The 20,649-nt window shown below is 32.0% G+C and overlaps 2 protein-coding genes across 2 annotated transcripts; one reads left to right on the plus strand and one right to left on the minus strand.

Moving 5' to 3' along the window:
* Positions 1 to 430: 430 nt before the first annotated feature.
* Positions 431 to 2,097, minus strand: LOC145960678 (uncharacterized). The gene is made up of 3 exons (XM_083080298.1): positions 2,055 to 2,097; positions 1,381 to 1,751; positions 431 to 1,006 (listed from the first exon to the last, which is right to left on the minus strand). The coding sequence occupies exons 1-3, from the start codon at positions 2,062 to 2,064 to the stop codon at positions 590 to 592; spliced, it is 798 nt and encodes a 265-aa protein (XP_082936424.1). The 5' UTR covers positions 2,065 to 2,097; the 3' UTR covers positions 431 to 589.
* A 7,273-nt stretch (positions 2,098 to 9,370) lies between these two features.
* LOC145960859 (uncharacterized) lies at positions 9,371 to 12,667 on the plus strand. The gene has a single exon (XM_083080551.1). It carries the CDS (start codon positions 9,407 to 9,409, stop codon positions 12,665 to 12,667), a length of 3,261 nt encoding a protein of 1,086 aa, XP_082936677.1. The 5' UTR covers positions 9,371 to 9,406.
* Positions 12,668 to 20,649: the final 7,982 nt, after the last annotated feature.

Consider the following 20,649-nt stretch of genomic DNA (forward strand, 5'->3'; position numbering starts at 1 on the left):
TATAGAGAAAAAATATAATGAACTATAATGAACTTTCACGATATATATATATATATATATATATATATATATATATATATAAATGAACGTCAATAGCCAAATATGCGAGGAGCATGAAACAAAACGATATGTATTGAACGAGCGATTAGATAGAACACACGCACACATACACTCTTATATATATTAAAAGAAAACTATATATATATGTTCTTTTTATATAGGAAATATATAAGAAAGAGCTAAAGGTGTGTGTAAAGAGAGATAGAATATTTAACCAATATTATAATATCAATAAATTTATAAATAAAATTTAAAAAAAAAGAGGGAAATATGAAAAATGATTAAAATAAAATTTAAAATAGTATGTAAAAGTGGGAATAAATGAAATGGAGGGGGAATAAAGGAACGTATAAATAAATAAGTATAAAAATATTAAAAATTAAATTTATTTTATATTTTTTACACAACATACGCAAGTAATAATAAGTAATAATAAGTGTAATATGCATGCGCCCGCGCGCGTGTGTGTATGTGTATGAAATAAAAACTTATAATGTCATATTATAATGTCAATAAATTTATAAATACTCTATTTAAACGTTACATAAGGGGAAGGCGCAAACATATATGATGGTGCGGAAGACGCAGGTACATAAGTTGGTGTGGGTGGCACCGGCACGTAATTTGACGGTGCGGGAGGCGCAGTCGTGTATCCTAATGGTGCAGGTGTTACGTATTGTGTGGGTGGCGCGGGAAGATATCCTGTCGCTGCAGCAGGCGCGAGCGTGTATCCTACCGATGCGGGCACATATCCTGCCGATGCAGGTACATATCCTACCGACGCGGGCACATATCCTGCCGATGCAGGCACGAATCCTGCCGATGCGTAGGGAGCAGGCATATATCCTGGGGCCGTATATCGTGGTTCCATTAAAACACGTCGCATACCAGCGACGTGTCTTTTTCGCTCGCGAGTTACCGCCCGCCGCACTGCATCATTGATACGCTGAAAAAAATATATAAAAATTAAATATTAATATTTTTAGAAACATACACTCTCTCACACATATATCTTTAATTATTTTTAACTATATAAAAATGACAAAAAAACAACTCATGTATGTATATTCATCGATGAAGAAAGGAAATAAAAAAATATACATTGTAATTGAATAAATTCGTCGGCCCCATTACCAGCGTCGCGCGCGATACACACACATGCGCGCGCGCGTGTGTGTGTTGGATCATGCACGATGCTAATAATGCCACCAACAATTTATCCACAATTATAATAATATATATTTATAGTTATATAATATATAATATATATTTAATATATAATCAATAATATTTTTTCATATAAAATATAATTTTACTTACTTTTTTATCGTTTACTATTTTTCCCGTTTCCGCCGTTTCTGCCTTCCGTGTATACACGTTATTTGATGATGTGGGCATCATCATCCGTGTCTCCCTTGTGTCTGCTGGTGGCGTCATCGCCATGGCACAGGAAACGTGACTTTCTTGTGGCGTCGTCGCCATAGCACAGGAAGTGTGACTGTCTTGTGGCATTGCCGTCATGGCACAAGAAGTGCCATGACTTCCTAGTGCCGTCGTCGCCATGGCACTTCTTGTGCCATGATGTCCTAGCGACGTCGTCTTCGCTATCGTTGCCGTCGTTGCCGTCGTTGCCGCCGTTGCCGCCGCCATTGTTGTCGGGGTTTTACCGCGAATACTGCCCTCGCTTTTAGCTAGCAAATAATAAATATATTTATAATTTTTATCTATTTTATATGAAAAATAAGCGAATAAGTAAGCGAGTAAGCGCGCGCGCGCACGCGAGAGAGGGAGAGAGAGAGAGACAGGAGAGAGGAGAGAGGAGAGAAGAAAGTCTATGAAATACAAGTTTTTACAGTTGACGAATGTAGAATATCATAATTTATGCACTGTAATACTGTCTATAAAATTTGATATTATATATATCTGTCAACTATTAAAGAATCAGAGAAGTATTAATTGAGAAGCGAATATTTGAAAATAAATATTGTACTTACATCTACCCATCGCGCTCGTTGAGACGTTGCTCGGCGTCCGCTCGGCAGCTCAACTCGAAGACAACTGATTTTCTGGCCGTTCCCAACCATCGAGAATATTTTTTGTTTTTCGGACACATTCGTAAATGGTAAATAAACTCGCGTGAGCACGTGCACAGTTGCCATGCGATTGGTCATTTGTGATATGATGTACACAAAACCGCGCGACTTTACGTATTACTATCAGACATGTTTTTATCGCTTGTTCTTCGGCTTCTCGAGTGAGCTTGAAAATCTCCAGATCTTATCTTATCTTATAATCACGGCTTGTCTTCATAAAAATTAAAATTTTTATTTCGCATTTTTTCAATTTGAAAATAATTGCAATGGATTAATGGGATTTTTGCGATTAAAATGACACCAAACTTGATATAAATCGGATCATTTTTAATTAAATAAATTATTAATTTTTAATTACATATTTAATTAAAAATGATCCGATTTATATCGTGTTTGGTGTCATTTTAATCACAAAAATCCCATTAATCCATTGCAATTATTTTCAATTTGACAAAATGCGAAATAAAAATTTTAATTTCTACGATATTTAAATGCCTCAGTTGTTATAGATAAGGAAAGATCTCCGATGTCGTTGAAGCAAGAGCGAGAAGGAGTAAGGAGCAAGCGAGATGAAAGAATTCCGAAGTCTCGCTCGCCAGGCTCGCTTTTTCTTATCTTCAGATATATATATGTCATCTTACTATGGAAAAAAAAATTTTCTCTTTCGCATTTTTTCAACTTGAAAATCATTGCAATGGATTAATGGGATTTTTGCGATTGAAATGACACCAAACTTGACATAAATCGGATCATTTTTAATTAAATAAATTATTAATTTTTAATTACATATTTAATTAAAAATGATCCGATTTATATCGTGTTTGGTGTCATTTTAATCACAAAAATCCCATTAATCCATTGCAATTATTTTCAATTTGACAAAATGCGAAATAAAAATTTTAATTTCTACGATATTTAAATGCCTCAGTTGTTATAGATAAGGAAAGATCTCCGATGTCGTTGAAGCAAGAGCGAGAAGGAGTAAGGAGCAAGCGAGATGAAAGAGTTCCGAAGTCTCGCTCGCCACAGGCTCGCTTTTTCTTATCTTCAGATATATATATATATTCTTACTATGGAAAATAAAAATTTTTATTTCGCATTTTCTCGACTCGAAAATAATTGCAATGGATTAATGGGATTTTTGTGATTAAAATGACACCAAACACGATATAAATCGGATCATTTTTCATTAAATATGTAATTAAAAATTAATAATTTATTTAATTAAAAATGGTCCGATTTGGTATTTTAATCGCAAAGATCCATTAATCCATTACAATTATCTTCAAATAACAAAAATACGATATATAATATTTTTATTTTTATGTGGACGAGAATATTTGGAATTGTTACGTTTATAAAGATGCGCGCAAATTTAATTCTTTTAATGAAGCAATTATAAGGACTACAATCGCTATCGTGATTAGTCGGTTACGAGTCTATTTGCTTTCCAAATTTGCACATATCAGAAATTTGTCGACAATCTCATATTATTGCGTTTTAATAATTCGCGCAAGAAAATGCACTTTTATGAAAAAGCTATTAACATTCTTTCTCTCTCTCTCTTTTCTTTTTTATAATGATTATATTGTAAATATGTAAATACTTTACACACACATACATACGCGCGCGCGCATGTGTGTGTGTGTGTGTAAATATGTGTGTGTGTATATGTATAAAGTATTTACTATATATTTACTATGAAAAGAATAGAGCAAATCTGTACGCGCAATCAGATGATCGCGAGCTCGTGTATATGTCGACTCCACCTTACTCCGCCCATCCAGACTATCAGTACAGCCTAGCAGTTACGCGTAACAAGAAAACAGCGCGAGAATTGAGTAAACCGTTATAACGCGTTATAACGTGTTCAGAAAACAGTCTGTAGAAAAGAATTCTAATACAATATTTTAGTGTTTTTTTATAGTGTATTATAATGTTGTTATTATAATAGTGTGTGCACATAATGGGGAAAAAATATGATTATAAGCATTTGCCTCTAAATCAACGCCGAGTTTCGTTCAAAAAAGGCTGGATCAAAAGGTTAGTATTTCATTTATCATATTTATTTTCGTAATAAAAGGATGGAGGAAAGAAAGAGAGAGAGAATGAATAAATAAATGAGTGAGAGAATGAATGAGTGAATGGCGAAGGAATGGTTGTGTAAATGCCGTAAAGCGATATATATTATTGATCGTTCGTATTGAGCGTCACTGAATATTATTGAGCATAAGATATTGATAGAGAGAAATACAACTATTTTTCTTTTGTTCTAATTTTCAACATTTACTTTTTCTTAGTTTTCGACATTTACAATCACAATCAATGCTAACGATCGATTTATTGTCATTTGCGGCACTTATATACATTTTTAGTCACTGACATATTCTCTTTTTGTTTTCCCCATCTTTATTTATGTATAAATATATTTGTTTGTTACTGTATGTGCATCGTATATAATCTGCATATGCTGTGTGATAGCAATAACTTTAAAGTTATTCTACAGGTTATTTTCACATATTTCCTTCTTACTCATAATTTTCTCATGGTTTTTTAATACTTAATAGAAATACTTTTTAATACTTTATGGAAATTAATAATTTGTAATTTATTTGTTACACAGCATTAAAATTAAAGTTAAAATTAAGGTAAAAAAGCTATTGTTGTATATTTTATTAATGAAATCATAATCATATTAATTATCTTTTTTACAAATTTGCAATAATTTTTTTATTAATCAGAGAAAAACATTTTATTATAATTTTTTATTTGCTGTAATATTTAAATTAATTCTATCTTTGATAATTAATATGTATTCTCTCTCTCTCTCTCTATCTTCCTATAAGTAATATATATTATACCTTTAATGTCACATTATTTATTTGGAGAGTTTTTATATAATTTTTATATATTTTTGTAACAATTCCAAAAATTATTTTTCATTATCCCTTATTCAACTAAATGATATACTATATATTTCATCATTTTAATTTTATTTAATATTGGTATATAATATGAAATATATGAAATCTAAATATTTTAATAACTTATTCATCTATTAATCAAATTACTATTTTATCAATTACTAGTTTATTACTATTATTAATTTGTATGAAAAATATTTTTGCTTTATACATTTTATTTTTTACAAAATAATTTTAGATGTAAGATTTTGATTGTGTTTATTTTTAAAATATTCAATATTTATATTAACTACATGTCATTATAAAATTTTAATATTATCTCATTATCTTTAACATTTAATGTAGCCACCAATTTTATTTCTCCTCCAATATACCAATTTTTCCAGTTTTTCCTATATAATTTTTTTTTAAATAATAGAGTCTCTCTACATTGAAAAGAAGTATTCAATTCAATTCACGATCCTCTTAATAATTAATTCATTACATGTTATTTTTATTCATATTAATTATTGTAATTTATTAATTATAATATTTAAATATTATAATTATAATTTTCTTTTATAATTTTAAATCTCAGCTTTTAATAAATTTTTATGAACTTTTTTTTTTAATTTTTATGAAGTTTAATTTAAAAAAAAAAGGTTTTATCTTATCATATTTTTGAGGGTTTTTATAATTATACTAATTTGTATTATATCAGAATTTTTTTTAAATATAAAATATATTAATATTTATAAAATATACAATTTTCTATTAACAATTTTAAATTAAATTTTTGTTTTAAGATTTTAAGTTATTTTCATCTAAATTTTAAGCTTGCAAAGTTAAATAAATACATCTAATGTTATATAAATCTTACTAATGTTTTATTTAAATATTTTAATTTTTATTTTCAAATTTTTTTAAATTTGCAATTTAATAATTTTTATGAAACTATAAAATAATTTAATGTAAATACGTAATAATTTTTTAAAATAAATTTTAATAGTATTTGAACAGAAAGTTTATTAATATTTGATTATAATTACATTATTTATATATTTTAAATAAATAAACAACGAATATAGTAATTTAATAAGAAGATTAAATATAATAAAATTTAATATATATATAAATTTTATATAATTTTAAATATAATTTGAAAATTATATATGAAAATTAAATTATAATAATAATTACATTATTATATTTCTTTAATATATTTATAATAGATATATTCTGATATAACAAATTTATTATTTTATGATTTTATTTTATTCTTAAAACTTATAAATAATATCAATAGACATCATATTAAAGTATCTTAATTTTTATTTATAATATATGTTTAAATTTACATAATTGACACAATATAATTTTAAAAAATAAAATATTTTAATAAAATATAATTTTGTTTATTATTTTCGTAAAATATTTTTTTCTATTGTTTGCTATATTTATTTTCTATTATACTAAGTAATGCAAAATGTATAGAAATCACTTATAGTGTAATTATATATATAAATTATAGGAACTTTCCCAAAAATTTAATTCTAAATATTAAATATATTATTAATGAAATACATTCAGTACAAATTTTACTATTACTAAAACTATATAATATAAATATCTAATATAATGTAAATATATATAAATTATTATTTAACAATAAAATAAAATTATTGTAAAAAATTTAATTTATATTATATGTATTTAATTTTATATATACTTTATTAAAAAAAAATAATTTAAAAATAAAAATAATGTATTTATTAACAAAAATTAAAATGAGCATTGATCTAATTTAAATTAAAAATAAATAAAATTAAAATTTGGCTGAAATAGTAATAACTAAAATTAAATTAAATAAATCAAAATTGGCAAATCAGAGCCACAGCGCGGTAATTGGAGCGCAGAGAAGACACAACACGTCCTTCTTTCTGATTACTCGTACATTTATAAATTAAAAAAATTACGAAAAAAAGCGAACATTTCGGATTATATTTGATCCCTCTTTAGCGTAATGTCAACAAAATATTACAAATTCATTACACCCAATAATACATTAAATTAAAAATTAAAATTAAATAAAATAAATAAAAATACTGATAAGTCGGTGTATAAATATTAATAGATAAGCCAAAGATTTTTTTATTAATTTAATCAAATTATTCTGTGTAGCTTATTTATTAATATTAATATAACGCTTATTATTACTTTATTTATTTATTTCATTTTTATACGATTATAATGAGCATAAATATATCTTTATTAAAAGGAAATTATTTATATTTGATTACACTCTTATTTGTAAGTTATTTATAAGTTTACATATTGCTTCAAATTAATTTTTATGTTTTGTAAGATTAATGCAAAATGAACTTAATTTTAAATGTAATAAATTTTTATTATACATTATTAAAATTATATAAATTATTTAACTTTCATGTTTTTAAATTATAAATTAAATTTTATTTAATTCATCATATATATTTCTTACAGATTATCTTCGTAACATGAATTTAAAATTAAAGCAAATAAATGTTCAAAATATTGTATATTTACATAAGCACCTTTTTAATAATATCATTAGGTTACATGTTGTTTATTAATATTTTTATATACTAATTTCTTTGTTATTGTTAATATTTCTTAAATAAAGTCAATTTTATTAGAAAAAATTAATTAATTTAACATTATATTATTCAAGATATAAATTTCATACATATATACAGGATAAGGAAAAAAGGTCGGAACCCCGAAATATTTCGAAAAATAAAAGTTTTATAGAAAATTGTTTCATACAAATGTTGTAGGGTTTAAAAAGGTGCAAGGTTTAAATATACAGGGTGAGCCATTTTAAGTTACCCACCCCAATAACTTTTTTATTTTTCAATGTACAACAAAATGTTTCAAATAAAAGTTACTTGAATTCGAGGGGGACAGAAGCTGGTGGCAAAAATTTGACTTTGGATAGTCATTTAAAGATCACATAAAGGTCACCTTTAATTTCTTAAATGAAACCTACTATTTTTCATTGCATATTGTTGTAGCTTATCTCGAGAGCTTTCCAAAACACTATAATTAAGTACCTTTTCGTTAAGTACTTTTTAAGTTATGAGGCTTGAAATAATGTCTTAATTTTACATAAACCGTAAAATATCTTGTAAAATATTCATTTTTCGATTATCTTACCTTAATACTTCTACGTACAAAATAATGAGAGGAATCAATTGGTGTAAAGAAAACATAATTGTTTCGAAAAAAAAAATGTAATTGTTAATTGCAAATTAAACCACCCAAGGTCAAACTGATAAGATCAGTAAATAAATATATATATTTTTATATTTTTCGAGATATTTCGGGTTCCAATCTTTTTTCCTCACCCCGTATATATATATGTGTATGTATATGTGTGTAATTTCGAAAAATAAGGTCAGAAAAGTAATAACACAGTCTTTTGCTTATCTTTACATCTCAATTAAAAATGTATAGTATTATATAATAGTAGTTAGTCCCAGAAACGATCTATTCGTGAGCTGGTTGTTTGAAGAAATGTTTCACACCAGATGCGGTTTGCATGTGCGCTCTGGTTGTTAGAAATATATTTTATCCCAGAGGCGATCTATTCGTGAGCTGGTTGTTTGAAGAAATCTTTCACACTAGATGCGGTTTGCATGTGCGCTCTGGTTGTTAGAAATATATTTTATCCCAGAGGCGATCTATTCGTGAGCTGGTTGTTTGAAGAAATGTTTCACACCAGATGCGGTTTGCATGTGCGCTCTGGTTGTTAGAAATATATTTTATCCCAGAGGCGATCTATTCGTGAGCTGGTTGTTTGAAGAAATGTTTCACACCAGATGCGGTTTGCATGTGCGCTCTGGTTGTTAGAAATATATTTTATCCCAGAGGCGATCTATTCGTGAGCTGGTTGTTTGAAGAAATGTTTCACACCAGATGCGGTTTGCATGTGCGCTTTGGTTGTTAGAAAATATTAAAGAGACATTTATGTTATAAAAACATAATCTATTTGCATCATATAATACTTATATTTATCATATTATACTTAATTTTCTATAGTAATTAGTTAAAGATGGATAAGCAAAGGACTGTACTCATTTTTGAGAGGTTTTATTTTTTCAAAATTACATGAAATGATAAAGATAATGTGACATATATTATTATTATAACTATTAATTTTTTTTAAATACTAATCCATTTATTTTTCTTTACAGGCGACAGTTACTGAAGCTATTACAAAGTTGTGAAGAAACAAATGACTCCAGCAGCATTAAGGGTACCAGGGATGAATCCATTGATTTTAAAAAATCGGTAAAACTTTCCGATACGATGGATTCAAAACTTGGTACCCAAATAATGCAGCGCCTAGAGTCTACTTCAAATACAGGTATGTTATCAGAAGTAGATAATCAGAATATTGAACTATGCGACAATAACGAAAATTTTGTTATTGAAAATGGCCCTCTTGATACAAATCGTATCCAGGAAAGTATGCCTGAGGGCCGTCGCATTGTCGACATTTCTTTTATGTGGAATGAAATCCACAGAACCTTTGATAACCATGCGAAAGGAATAGAGTGCCAATTTAAAGATTGGAAACTCGTTAATTCTTATCGCCGTGGGTTCATGACGCAATTGTTCTTCAAGTGCCAAATGTGCAATTATGAAGCTAACATCTGGTCAGAACCCACAGATCCGAAAACATTGGACATAAATACGGCTGCTGTAGCAGGAACTATTACAGTTGGAATTGGTTTTGCCCAATTGGAAGAGCTGTGTGCAGCTATGAACATTCCATGTATGTCTGATAAAACTTACATAAAATATCGAGAAAATGTTATCGATGATTTCGAGGAAACAGCTATGGAAAATATGAAAATAGCTGGCGATGTTGAAAAGCAACTCGCTCTCGAAAGAAAAGAAACAATAAACGGTATTCCGTATATAACTGTTATAGCGGATGGTAGTTGGATGAAGAGATCGTACGGCAACGCCTACGATTCTCTTTCCGGCGTTGGTGCTATAATTGGTTACCGCACAAAAAAGATCCTTTTTGTCGGCGTCCGCAATAAATTTTGCACTATATGTGATATGGCAGAAAGAAGTAGAATCGAACCAAGACACCATAAGTGTTACAAAAATTTCGATCGTAACGCAAGCTCCACGAGTATGGAGAGCGACGCCATTGCAGAAGGCTTTAAAAGTAGCCTAGAAATGCATGGAATAATCTATAGAACAGTTATTGCCGATGGTGATAGCAGCGTATATCAGACCATCATTGATTGCAGACCATATCGCGAACAAATGGTTACCGTTAAAAAAATTGAATGTACAAATCATTTGCTTCGCAATCTGTGCAAAAAGTTGAGGATTGTAGCAGAGACAACTCAGCAAAAAATGCATAGAAAGCATGGTTTCGTCTATCTACGAAATGTTGTAAAAAGCAACATTTTGAAGATACGAAAAGAAGTGATAAAAGCAATTGATTTACGAAAAAAAGAAGAACAACCTGACCATTATAAGGCTATGGAATTACAAAAAGATATATTAAATATTCCTAGCCATATATTTGGTGAACATAAACGATGTCAAGAACGCGGTCGTATTTGTGACTGTGCTGAGGAAATGAAAAAAAATTATGTACCGTTTCTCAAGTTGCACGGTCTTTATCAAAAAGTAGAGAGTGCTATGATATATTTAAGCGCTTATTCCGATAGCTTGTTGCTCAAATTAACCAATAATCCTGCAGAGTCTTTCAATTCGATAATCTGCAAAGAAATTGGTGGAAAGCGCATCAATTTTGGTAATCGAGGCTCCTATAACGCTAGAATTGCGGGGGCAGTTGTGCAATATAATACACAGCAAGTTCTCACGCAAGTGCATAAAAGCATATGTAAAAATGTTCCTCCCATTATCGAGACTTTGGAAGAGCGACGACAAGCAAAAGTTGCAAGAACCAGAGAATCTCGAGAAATGAATGGAAGGCAAAAAAAGTTTAAGCGGGAATCAGGCACAGATAGTTTTTATGGCCCGCAATCACAAAAACCAGATCTCCCATCCTATGTTTTTGAGCAACTTCGACAAAATCATTTGGAAAAGTTGCTTGAAAATGGAAAAAATTGGAGACAAATTGAACGTGATACAATGGAGCAAAGTGAATCTGATTTGTGGCACTCATTGAGACAGGAAATGTTAACGGCGTCTAATTTTGGAATCGTATGTCGTATGAGACCGACAACGTCCTGCGCCGTAATTGTGAAGAATATATTATTTCCTTCTTCTATCGATACCGCGGCTATGAAATATGGTCGCGAGAGAGAAAAAATCGCGAAAGAAGAATTGGCCGTAACATTAAAAAAGGAGATTAAAACTTGCGGATTATTCATTGACATTGAAAATCCATGCTTAGGTGCATCTCCTGACGGACTCATTGATAAAGATGGTCTGGTAGAAATAAAATGTCCTCTATCAGCTGAGCATTTAACAGCGGAAGAGGCCATAAAGACGCTGCCTCAACTAAAAGGCATCTTTAATAAGAAAAATCCAAATAAGATGAATGAGAATCATCGATTTTTCTATCAAATTCAAGGGCAATTAAACGTAACGCAGCGAGATTATTGTATTTTCGCTGTATGGACACCAAAAAGCATGAAAATAGTACGTGTTAATAGAGATAATGTATTTTGGAATAATAAAATGCTGCCCTTTTTAACACGTTTCTATTATGATTGCATGCTTCCAGAAATCTTGGATAGTCGGCATAATAGACATATGCCAATTAGAAATCCAAGATACATAATAGAAGCTCAACAAGAAGCAGCCAAAAAAATAATTAAGCGAAAAAGTCTTCGACAATGTAATTTAGAAGACGAAAACATTATCCAAGAAGATGAATGTTTCGAATCTGAAATAAATATTTCGAATATTTTACCAATGGAAGCAACTATTGTTACTGCTCCGAGTGCAGAACAAGATGACGAATGCATCGTTGTTAGTTACTTGAGTAATAAAGAACTAACTGAAGACGATGTAGCAAAACAAAAACAATTTTTAGATAATTCAGTTGCTCCTTTATATTTGGTAAAGGATAATGTTTTACCTATAAATAGCAAAATAAATGATGAATCATTGGACCGATTTTTACGCGTCATAAGAGATAATTCTCATTTTGAAACCCAAAGTGTGTTATATTTGGAATACCCTCATATAATTGTAGCAAGTCGTAGTAACAAAAGCTTACAAATTATTGGAGGAAATTGTAGTGACCACTGGCGATGTATTTTTTTTGATGGCACCAAGCTTCGAGTGTACGATAGCTTACCTGGTTGTACATACGATAAATTGGTGCCTAAAGAAAAAAATTATATTAATCGCCGTTATCCACTAGTAAATAAAAACAATATAATATTTGAAAAGGTTCAAACACAACCTGATGGCATATGCTGTGGTATTTATGCTGCAGCTTTCGCTACAACGATAGCCTTAGGAGGAAATCCTTGTAAAGAGAAATATTCCACTGATGTGAAATATATGAGGCAACATTTTTTTAAAATTGTAGCAGAAAATAGACTGTCGCCTTTTCCAAAATGAATATCATTGGAAAAAAATGCCTCAATGCAAATATCTCGTTTGCATATATCGGAGAGACGAAACAAATATATTATGGTTGCGTCTCACGGGAATGGGCGATGGAGGGGCCCATTCTATTCTCGATATAAATCTGTTATTTCGATGCTTTTCAGGCAAAAATGTATTATGAAAATATTTATAAATATTACTTATAAATTTTATAAATATACAATATTACATCTCAAACAATTAGTATAATTTTATATTATTAGCTTTTGATTATATTGATTTAACAAACGTCATACATAAATTGTTATTTGTTAGAAAGTTATATGCAAATATCCTTTTTATTGTATATACAGAGTGTCGCAGAGTATTATAGCTGTATAAGCGTTTGTGAAGAAAGCGCAGTAAATTGAAAAAGTCCCCATAGCATTTTACAATTATCGCAATAATAGAAATATTGAATAACATCGGACGAATGTGTATCTCTGCGTGTGTGTCTGAAAAAGAGAGAGAGAGAGAGAGAGAGAGAGAGAGAGAGAGAGAGAGAGAGAAACGCTCGGCCGTTCGAGCTATCGCACGATCCAGTGTGTTAGACATTTTGTCGGCGCGCGGCAAGGGGAGGCACAGCAGGGCACGCCGCTACTATTGGTTACACCGTCATCGTTGCGCTGCGCTGTCCTTCCCCTTGCCGCGCGCCGACAAAATGTCTATCATGCTAGACCGTGCGATAGCTCGAATAGCCGAGCGTTTCTCTCTCTCTTTCTCTCTCTCTCTCTTTTTCAGACACACACGCAGAGATACACATTCGTCCGATGTTATTCAATATTTCTATTATTGCGATAATTGTAAAATGCTATGGGGACTTTTTCAATTTACTGCGCTTTCTTCACAAACGCTTATACAGCTATAATACTCTGCGACACTCTGTATATACAATAAAAAGGATATTTGCATATAACTTTCTACAAATAACAATTTATGTACGACGTTTGTTAAATCAATATAATCAAAAGCTAATAATATAAAATTATACTAATTGTTTGATGTAATACCGTATTCGTAAAATTTATAAATATATAATATTTATAAATATTTTCACAATATATTTTTATTATATATATAAAGAGACATAGCTAAATGAGAGCAATGATATTAGAATTATGTTTAAATATGTACGCAATAATGATAAATTTGTGCTCTAAAATTGTTGCTTGTGCGAGACGATAGAGCAGTGAAAATGCAACATATTTTTTGTTCCAATAAACACATTTAAACACAATGTAAAGAAAAGCTTTCACATTGCTCTTTCTAAAATATGCATGTTTTTTATTCTAGACAATACTGTCGGTAACATAACTATAAGTGTTGGTAATGTACCGACACTTTTAGTTATGTTAAAATGAGGGCGCCTACCCGTCGGAGTTCGGCTGCGACTCCGGCATCCTCTTAACTAACAAGATCCAACAGTAATACATTTTTTAGCAAACTTTCAAGCCTTCAAAAGGGAAATAACAATATGTATAATACATATTTAATTAATAAAATAATGAAGATAAAATTTTTAACAATTACATTTATTAACTTTTACAAACAATATATATAAGTATATATATATATATATATTCTATACAATTAACAAGTAAAGAATATATGAATAAATTATAACGAACGAAATTATTAAATCGATTTATAAAGCGTTATAAATTCACTCACCAAAAGATAAGCGACCCTCCGAGCTTCATCCGGTGCAGCTGCACATGAGCTCACTCAGCGATAAGATAAGGCCTGGCGCGACTGCCTGGCACGGCGAACACCTGCATCCGCTGATAAAACAGCTCGCCACATCCTTTGTTCCAAGAGCTGAATAATAAAAAGAATAATTAATACACTTTTATATTATAATGTAACACAATTATTATTAACAACTATCTAGACCATGCACCTATATGCACATACATATATATCATATAATTATTATATAGCAAATTGTAATTATAATGGTTTATAACACCAGAATTTGTTTATAACATTGTTAACTAGAACTATATAATTAATATAAAGAAAGTTAAAAATCAATTCTAAACGGAACATGCTAGAACGATCATTCACACTTCTATTAAAAGAGGTTGAAATTCTACATTAAAAAATATATGCATGCAAATTATTAAAATTCTGGTGACTAAAAACCAATTGTAAAAGCCTTACCTTTTGTAAAATGAATTAACGAGCTCGATGCATGGACAATACTGACAGCTCCGTCGTCCCCACTATCCCCACGCAAGAGCGCGGCCACTACGTCATAGCGCGCTCGACGAAGAAGGACAGCTATAGCGGCGAGCGGCGGTCGAGCCGCCTACGCCCGGGAGCGCCGCATTCTCCTACCACTGCGGATAGCCGGCACGGAGTAGGGACCAGAGGGTACCTCAGGGAGCGCAGCTCAGTCTTCCGCGCATTTGACCAGGAGCTCTCTGAAGAACAAGAACAGTAGCAGTCACGAACCATTTAAAATCGAAATAAAGACTTAGTCTCAAAACATTATTCGACTTAAAATTTAGTCGCGAGAGCTGTAAGACAGTAGTATACTTGAACAATAAAAGTGTTTTATTTGAACATCATCACGGTCTTCTGCCATTTATTTACTACCGGCTCCTTCGACTCTCCTGCCAAGGCATCACTGAGGTCGACAGTCCACAGCGGAGGTTCGACGAGCACTTCCAACCGCAGTACTTTTGGGTAAGTACTCGTTTTAATTATTCAATATTTTCCTTTTTCATCTCTCGTGATCTGCAACCATCACCCGAATATTATTATTATTTTTGCATGACATATTGAAGAATTTTATTACACATATTAGTCAACAACTTACCTTCATACAATTCCAACGTCTTCTCCTTCCGATAACACGAGTACGTTGATTGCCTTTGAACGTTAAACGCTCAGTCTGTCTTTGGTTTTATCCACAAGAGTGAATCGTCGCCTTCGACTTGTCAATCGATGTGCATTGGGTAGTCTACTCTACCCCTCTGCCGTTTCCGCGAAGAATTTTCTTTAGAGGAAATTTCTTTACGGACTCTGTGCCGCTGTGACGTGACGTCTTGCACATCGAAACTCGTCGTAGAGCATGGGACGCGCTCTTTAAGGACCGACTGACACATAGTATGATAACTCTGGTTTAGTATCATATATTAGAAGAATTATTTAATAATAATAAAACTAAACCAGTAGGTACGGTATCCATCTGATATTCAAACATTCCTACACCCCCTTCCTTACCACGTCACTGCATGTGAGGTAATTAACTAATAATTTTCTCTCATAATAAATGAGGAGTCGCGATTTCAGAATCTGTCCTGTCTCTTTCTCTAAACCGGTTACGAAACTTTAGATTTACGCGGTACATTCTTTTTTGACAGGTGACCCCTCGAAATTTCCATCGTAAGTATTAGATGCCGCGAAATAATTTCAAATTATCCTTTCAATAAAACAAATTTTAAAACTTAAATTATTTCGATAATAGATGGTTAGCGCCCGACGACCAGACCCAATAACCCGCCGCGAATTCCCTCTGCAAAACGCAGGCGTAACTCGCAGAGAACTATTCAGACAGCGGTTATTACGAGATCGCCCCTCTATCGCACGGCAATTATTTGTAGATAGGGATAATATCCCTTCTAGTATTTTACGCGCCGCCAACGATCGCGAAGATACTTTCTTTGATTTGTCCTTCGCTCCTTTGCCTCCTGAATTAAACCCCGAAACCAACAACGGTAACCCCTCAGCGATACCAGCAAGCGAAGAATCGAGTGAAGAAGAGGACCTTCCGCTGACAGATGTTACGTCCTATTCGATCGTTTATTCAACGATTCTGCAGGGCGCACCGTGCAGGGACGAACAATGTTATATCTCTCTATTTCTTTTTCAGGGCAACCTGCTAAGCCGGCTATACCCTGGGACGCCGAGAGATTAGGATCTATAGGACGCTTCTTTTCGGAGGTATTTTAAGGTTGACAAATAAATATGCAGATTTGTTATGTTATAAATTTCTATTTTTTCCTTTTATTTATTTTATCCTTCCTCGTTCTTTTACATTAGGTTATAAAGTAATTTTAGCGAAATTAAACTATGTATGATATATGTCGTCTACCGTTCCCAAGAACTCCTCACTATCTAGGTAATCTAAAATTTGGTTAGTTTCAAAATCCGCGAAGCTCTCTTCGGCTGGAGAGATGTCTATCGGTTCTGGGTCTATCTCCCCAAGAGCGACCGGAGAGTAATTCGGGGTAGAATAACCTGAAAATGAATCAGGGGTTTGTGGAGGGCTTGGCGATGGCACAGTCTGGACTTGTTGGTCTCGAGTTCTTCTTATTTCTCCGTTTCTCTCGAAAGCTAGGAGAAGTGCTGGGGGAATTCTGACCGTTGGGTTATCCAAATCGTACACGACTGTTGGGCAATCGCTAAGGTGATCAGAGTCCTCGTCTGTCAGCGGAAGGTTCTCTTCTTCACTCGATTCTTCGCCTGCTGGTATCGCTGAGGGGTTACCGTTGTTGGTTTCGGGGTTTAATTCAGGAGGCAAAGGAGCGAAGGACAAATCAAAGAAAGTATCTTCGCGATCGTTGGCGGCGCGTAAAATACTAGAAGGGATATTATCCCTATCTACAAATAATTGCCGTGCGATAGAGGGGCGATCTCGTAATAACCGCTGTCTGATTAGTTCTCTGCGAGTTACGCCTGCGTTTTGCAGAGGGAATTCGCGGCGAGTTATTGGGTCTGGTCGTCGGGCGCTAACCATCTATTATCGAAATAATTTAAGTTTTAAAATTTGTTTTATTGAAAGGATAATTTGAAATTATTTCGCGGCATCTAATACTTACGATGGAAATTTCGAGGGGTCACCTGTCAAAAAAGAATGTACCGCGTAAATCTAAAGTTTCGTGACCGGTTTAAAGAAAGAGACAGGACAGATTCTGAAATCGCGACTCCTCATTTATTATAAGAAAAAATTATTAGATAGTTACCTCACATGCAGTGACGTGGTAAGGAAGGGTGTGTAGGAATATTTAAATGTAAGATGGATACCGTACCTGCTGGTTTAGTTTTATTATTATAAAATAATTCCTCTAATATATTATACTAAACCAGAGTTATCATACTATGTGTCAGTCGGTCCTTAAAGAGCGCGTCCCGTGCTCTACGACAAGTTTCGATGTGCAAGACGTCACGTCACAGCGGCACAGAGTCCGTAAAGAAATTTCCCTGGAGAAAATTCTTCGCGGAAACGGCAGAGGGGTAGAGTAGACTACCCAATGCACATCGATTGACAAGTCGAAGGCGACGATTCACTCTTGTGGATAAAACCAAAGACAGACTGAGCGTTTAACGTTCAAAGGCAATCAACGTACTCGTGTTATCGGAAGGAGAAGACGTTGGAATTGTATGAAGGTAAGTTGTTGACTATTATGTATAATAAAATTCTTCAATATGTCATGCAAAAATAATAATAATATTCGGTTGATGGTTGCAGATCACGAGAGATGAAAAGGAAAATATTGAATAATTAAAACGAGTACTTACCCAAAAGTACTGCGGTTGGAAGTGCTCGTCGAACCTCCGCTGTGGACTGTCGACCTCAGTGATGCCTTGGCAGGAGAGTCGAAGGAGCCGGTAGTAAATAAATGGCAGAAGACCGCGATGATGTTCAAATAAAACACTTTTATTGTTCAAGTATACTACTGTCTTACAGCTCTCGCGACTAAGTTTTTAAGTCGAATAATGTTTTGAGACTAAGTCTTTATTTCGATTTTAAATGGTTCGTGACTGCTACTGTTCTTGTTCTTCAGAGAGCTCCTGGTCAAATGCGCGGAAGACTGAGCTGCGCTCCCTGAGGTACCCTCTGGTCCCTACTCCGTGCCGGCTATCCGCAGTGGTAGGAGAATGCGGCGCTCCCGGGCGTAGGCGGCTCGACTGCCGCTTGCCGCTATAGCTGTCCTTCTTCTTCGAGCGCGCTATGACGTAGTGGCCGCGCTCTTGCGTGGGGATAGTGGGGACGACGGAGCTGTCAGTATTGTCCATGCATCGAGCTCGTTAATTCATTTTACAAAAGGTAAGGCTTTTACAATAGGTTTTTAGTCACCAGAATTTTAATAATTTGCATGCATATATTTTTTAATATAGAATCTCAACCTCCTTCAATAGAAGTGTGAATGATCGTTCTAGCATGTTCCGTTTAGAATTGATTTTTAACTTTCTTTATATTAATTATATAGTTCTAGTTAACAATGTTATAAACAAATTCTGGTGTTATAAACCATTATAATTACAATTTGCTATATAATAATTATATGATATATATATATATGTATGTGCATATAGGTGCATGGTCTAGATAATTGTTAATAATAATTGTGTTACATTATAATATAAAAGTGTATTAATTATTCTTTTTATTATTCAGCTCTTGGAACAAAGGATGTGGCGAGCTTTTTTATCACCGGATGCAGGTGTTCGCCGTGCCAGGCAGTCGCGCCAGACAGTCGCGCCAGGCCTTATCTTATCGCTGAGTGAGCTCATGTGCAGCTGCACCGGATGAAGCTCGGAGGGTCGCTTATCTTTTGGTGAGTGAATTTATAACGCTTTATAAATCGATTTAATAATTTCATTCGTTATAATTTATATGAATAAATTATATATTCCTTACTTGTTAATTGTATAGAATATATATATATATACTTATATATATTGTTTGTAAAAGTTAATAAATGTAATTATTAAAAATTTTATCTTCATTATTTTATTAATTAAATATGTATTATACATATTGTTATTTCTCTTTTGAAGGCTTGAAAGTTTGCTAAAAAATTGCATTACTGTTGGATCTTTGTTAGTTAATGATATGGATTAATTTAACATATAATATATATATATATATTCTTTTATAATTTATAATTTCGTAATAACTTATTACTCTTGCAATAAGAAAGCGCTCCTTATAATATTCATACATTATATATTCGCGAGTCCCTTTCGCATTAAGACTCGGCGCGGACGTCGAAAACATTAGGGGAGATAACAAAGTAATAGGGGAGATAACGCGGTACGCTGGACTTAGCCTTGTGCTCTTATAAGGAGACTTATTATTCGTCTCAATAATAAAATCATGCATAATGAATTTTATAAGACCATACATTCATTATTATTATTAATATGTATATTTATTACCTTGTATTATTATTATTTGAACTTTATATTTCATGTGTGTTATATATGTGTAAAGTTTTGTTATAACAAAATTTATTTAGTAGTTATATAGATTTATAATTCTGCACACAGTAAAGAGTTATGAGCTTTATTTTGCATTATTGGTTTTATTAAATCAGAATCTTTATTATTTATAATTATTAATAATTTAAATAATTTAATATATTTGTCTTATATAGTTATTATATTTTTCAGATATTTTGTAAAACGACATTCTATACAGAAGATATTCGAGGGTGCATATCATTTATAGCATGGCTGTATTTTAATCGACAATATAGAACGTTTATTAGACTATTGTCGGAGCGGATTAAAATACTCACATATGATCGTCTGGCCATGACTTATTAACTCTATGCACCTCTAATTGCGGATAAGTTTTGGATATTTTGAAATATTTTAATATTATTTTGAATGTGCTTGACTTGACAACTTTCGGTCATTTATTAAATATATACATACATTAATTAATGTTGAGCTTTTCACATAATGAAAATGGTTTATTATTTAGTTATCATTGCTTACTCATTATATTTTAATTGTATATAAAATTTTGCAATTAATAATCAAAATGAAAAATATATGTATTATTTGGCAATAATGGGTGGATTAGATTTTATATAATTTATTATTATGTAGTGAAGTTTTATTTGAATAACTATATAGAATATACGTATATGAAAAGAGATTTTTATAATGTATTAATTATTATGTTCTTATGCTTAGAGTTTAAACGTGTTATT

Source organism: Camponotus vicinus, unplaced genomic scaffold (genome assembly GCF_025532165.1).
Source record: "Camponotus vicinus isolate PSW18456_S1 unplaced genomic scaffold, iyCamVici1.0 SCAF_10, whole genome shotgun sequence".
NCBI classification, from domain to species: Eukaryota; Metazoa; Arthropoda; class Insecta; order Hymenoptera; family Formicidae; genus Camponotus; species Camponotus vicinus.

Coding starts and splice junctions, on each gene's coding strand:
- LOC145960678 (XM_083080298.1), bottom strand. Junction 1,007..1,380: donor AAATAGTAAACGATAAAAAA/GTAAGTAAAATT, acceptor TATTTTTTTCAG/CGTATCAATGATGCAGTGCG.
- LOC145960859 (XM_083080551.1), top strand. CDS start 9,407: ATGGATTCAAAACTTGGTACCCAAATAATGCAGCGCCTAGAGTCTACT.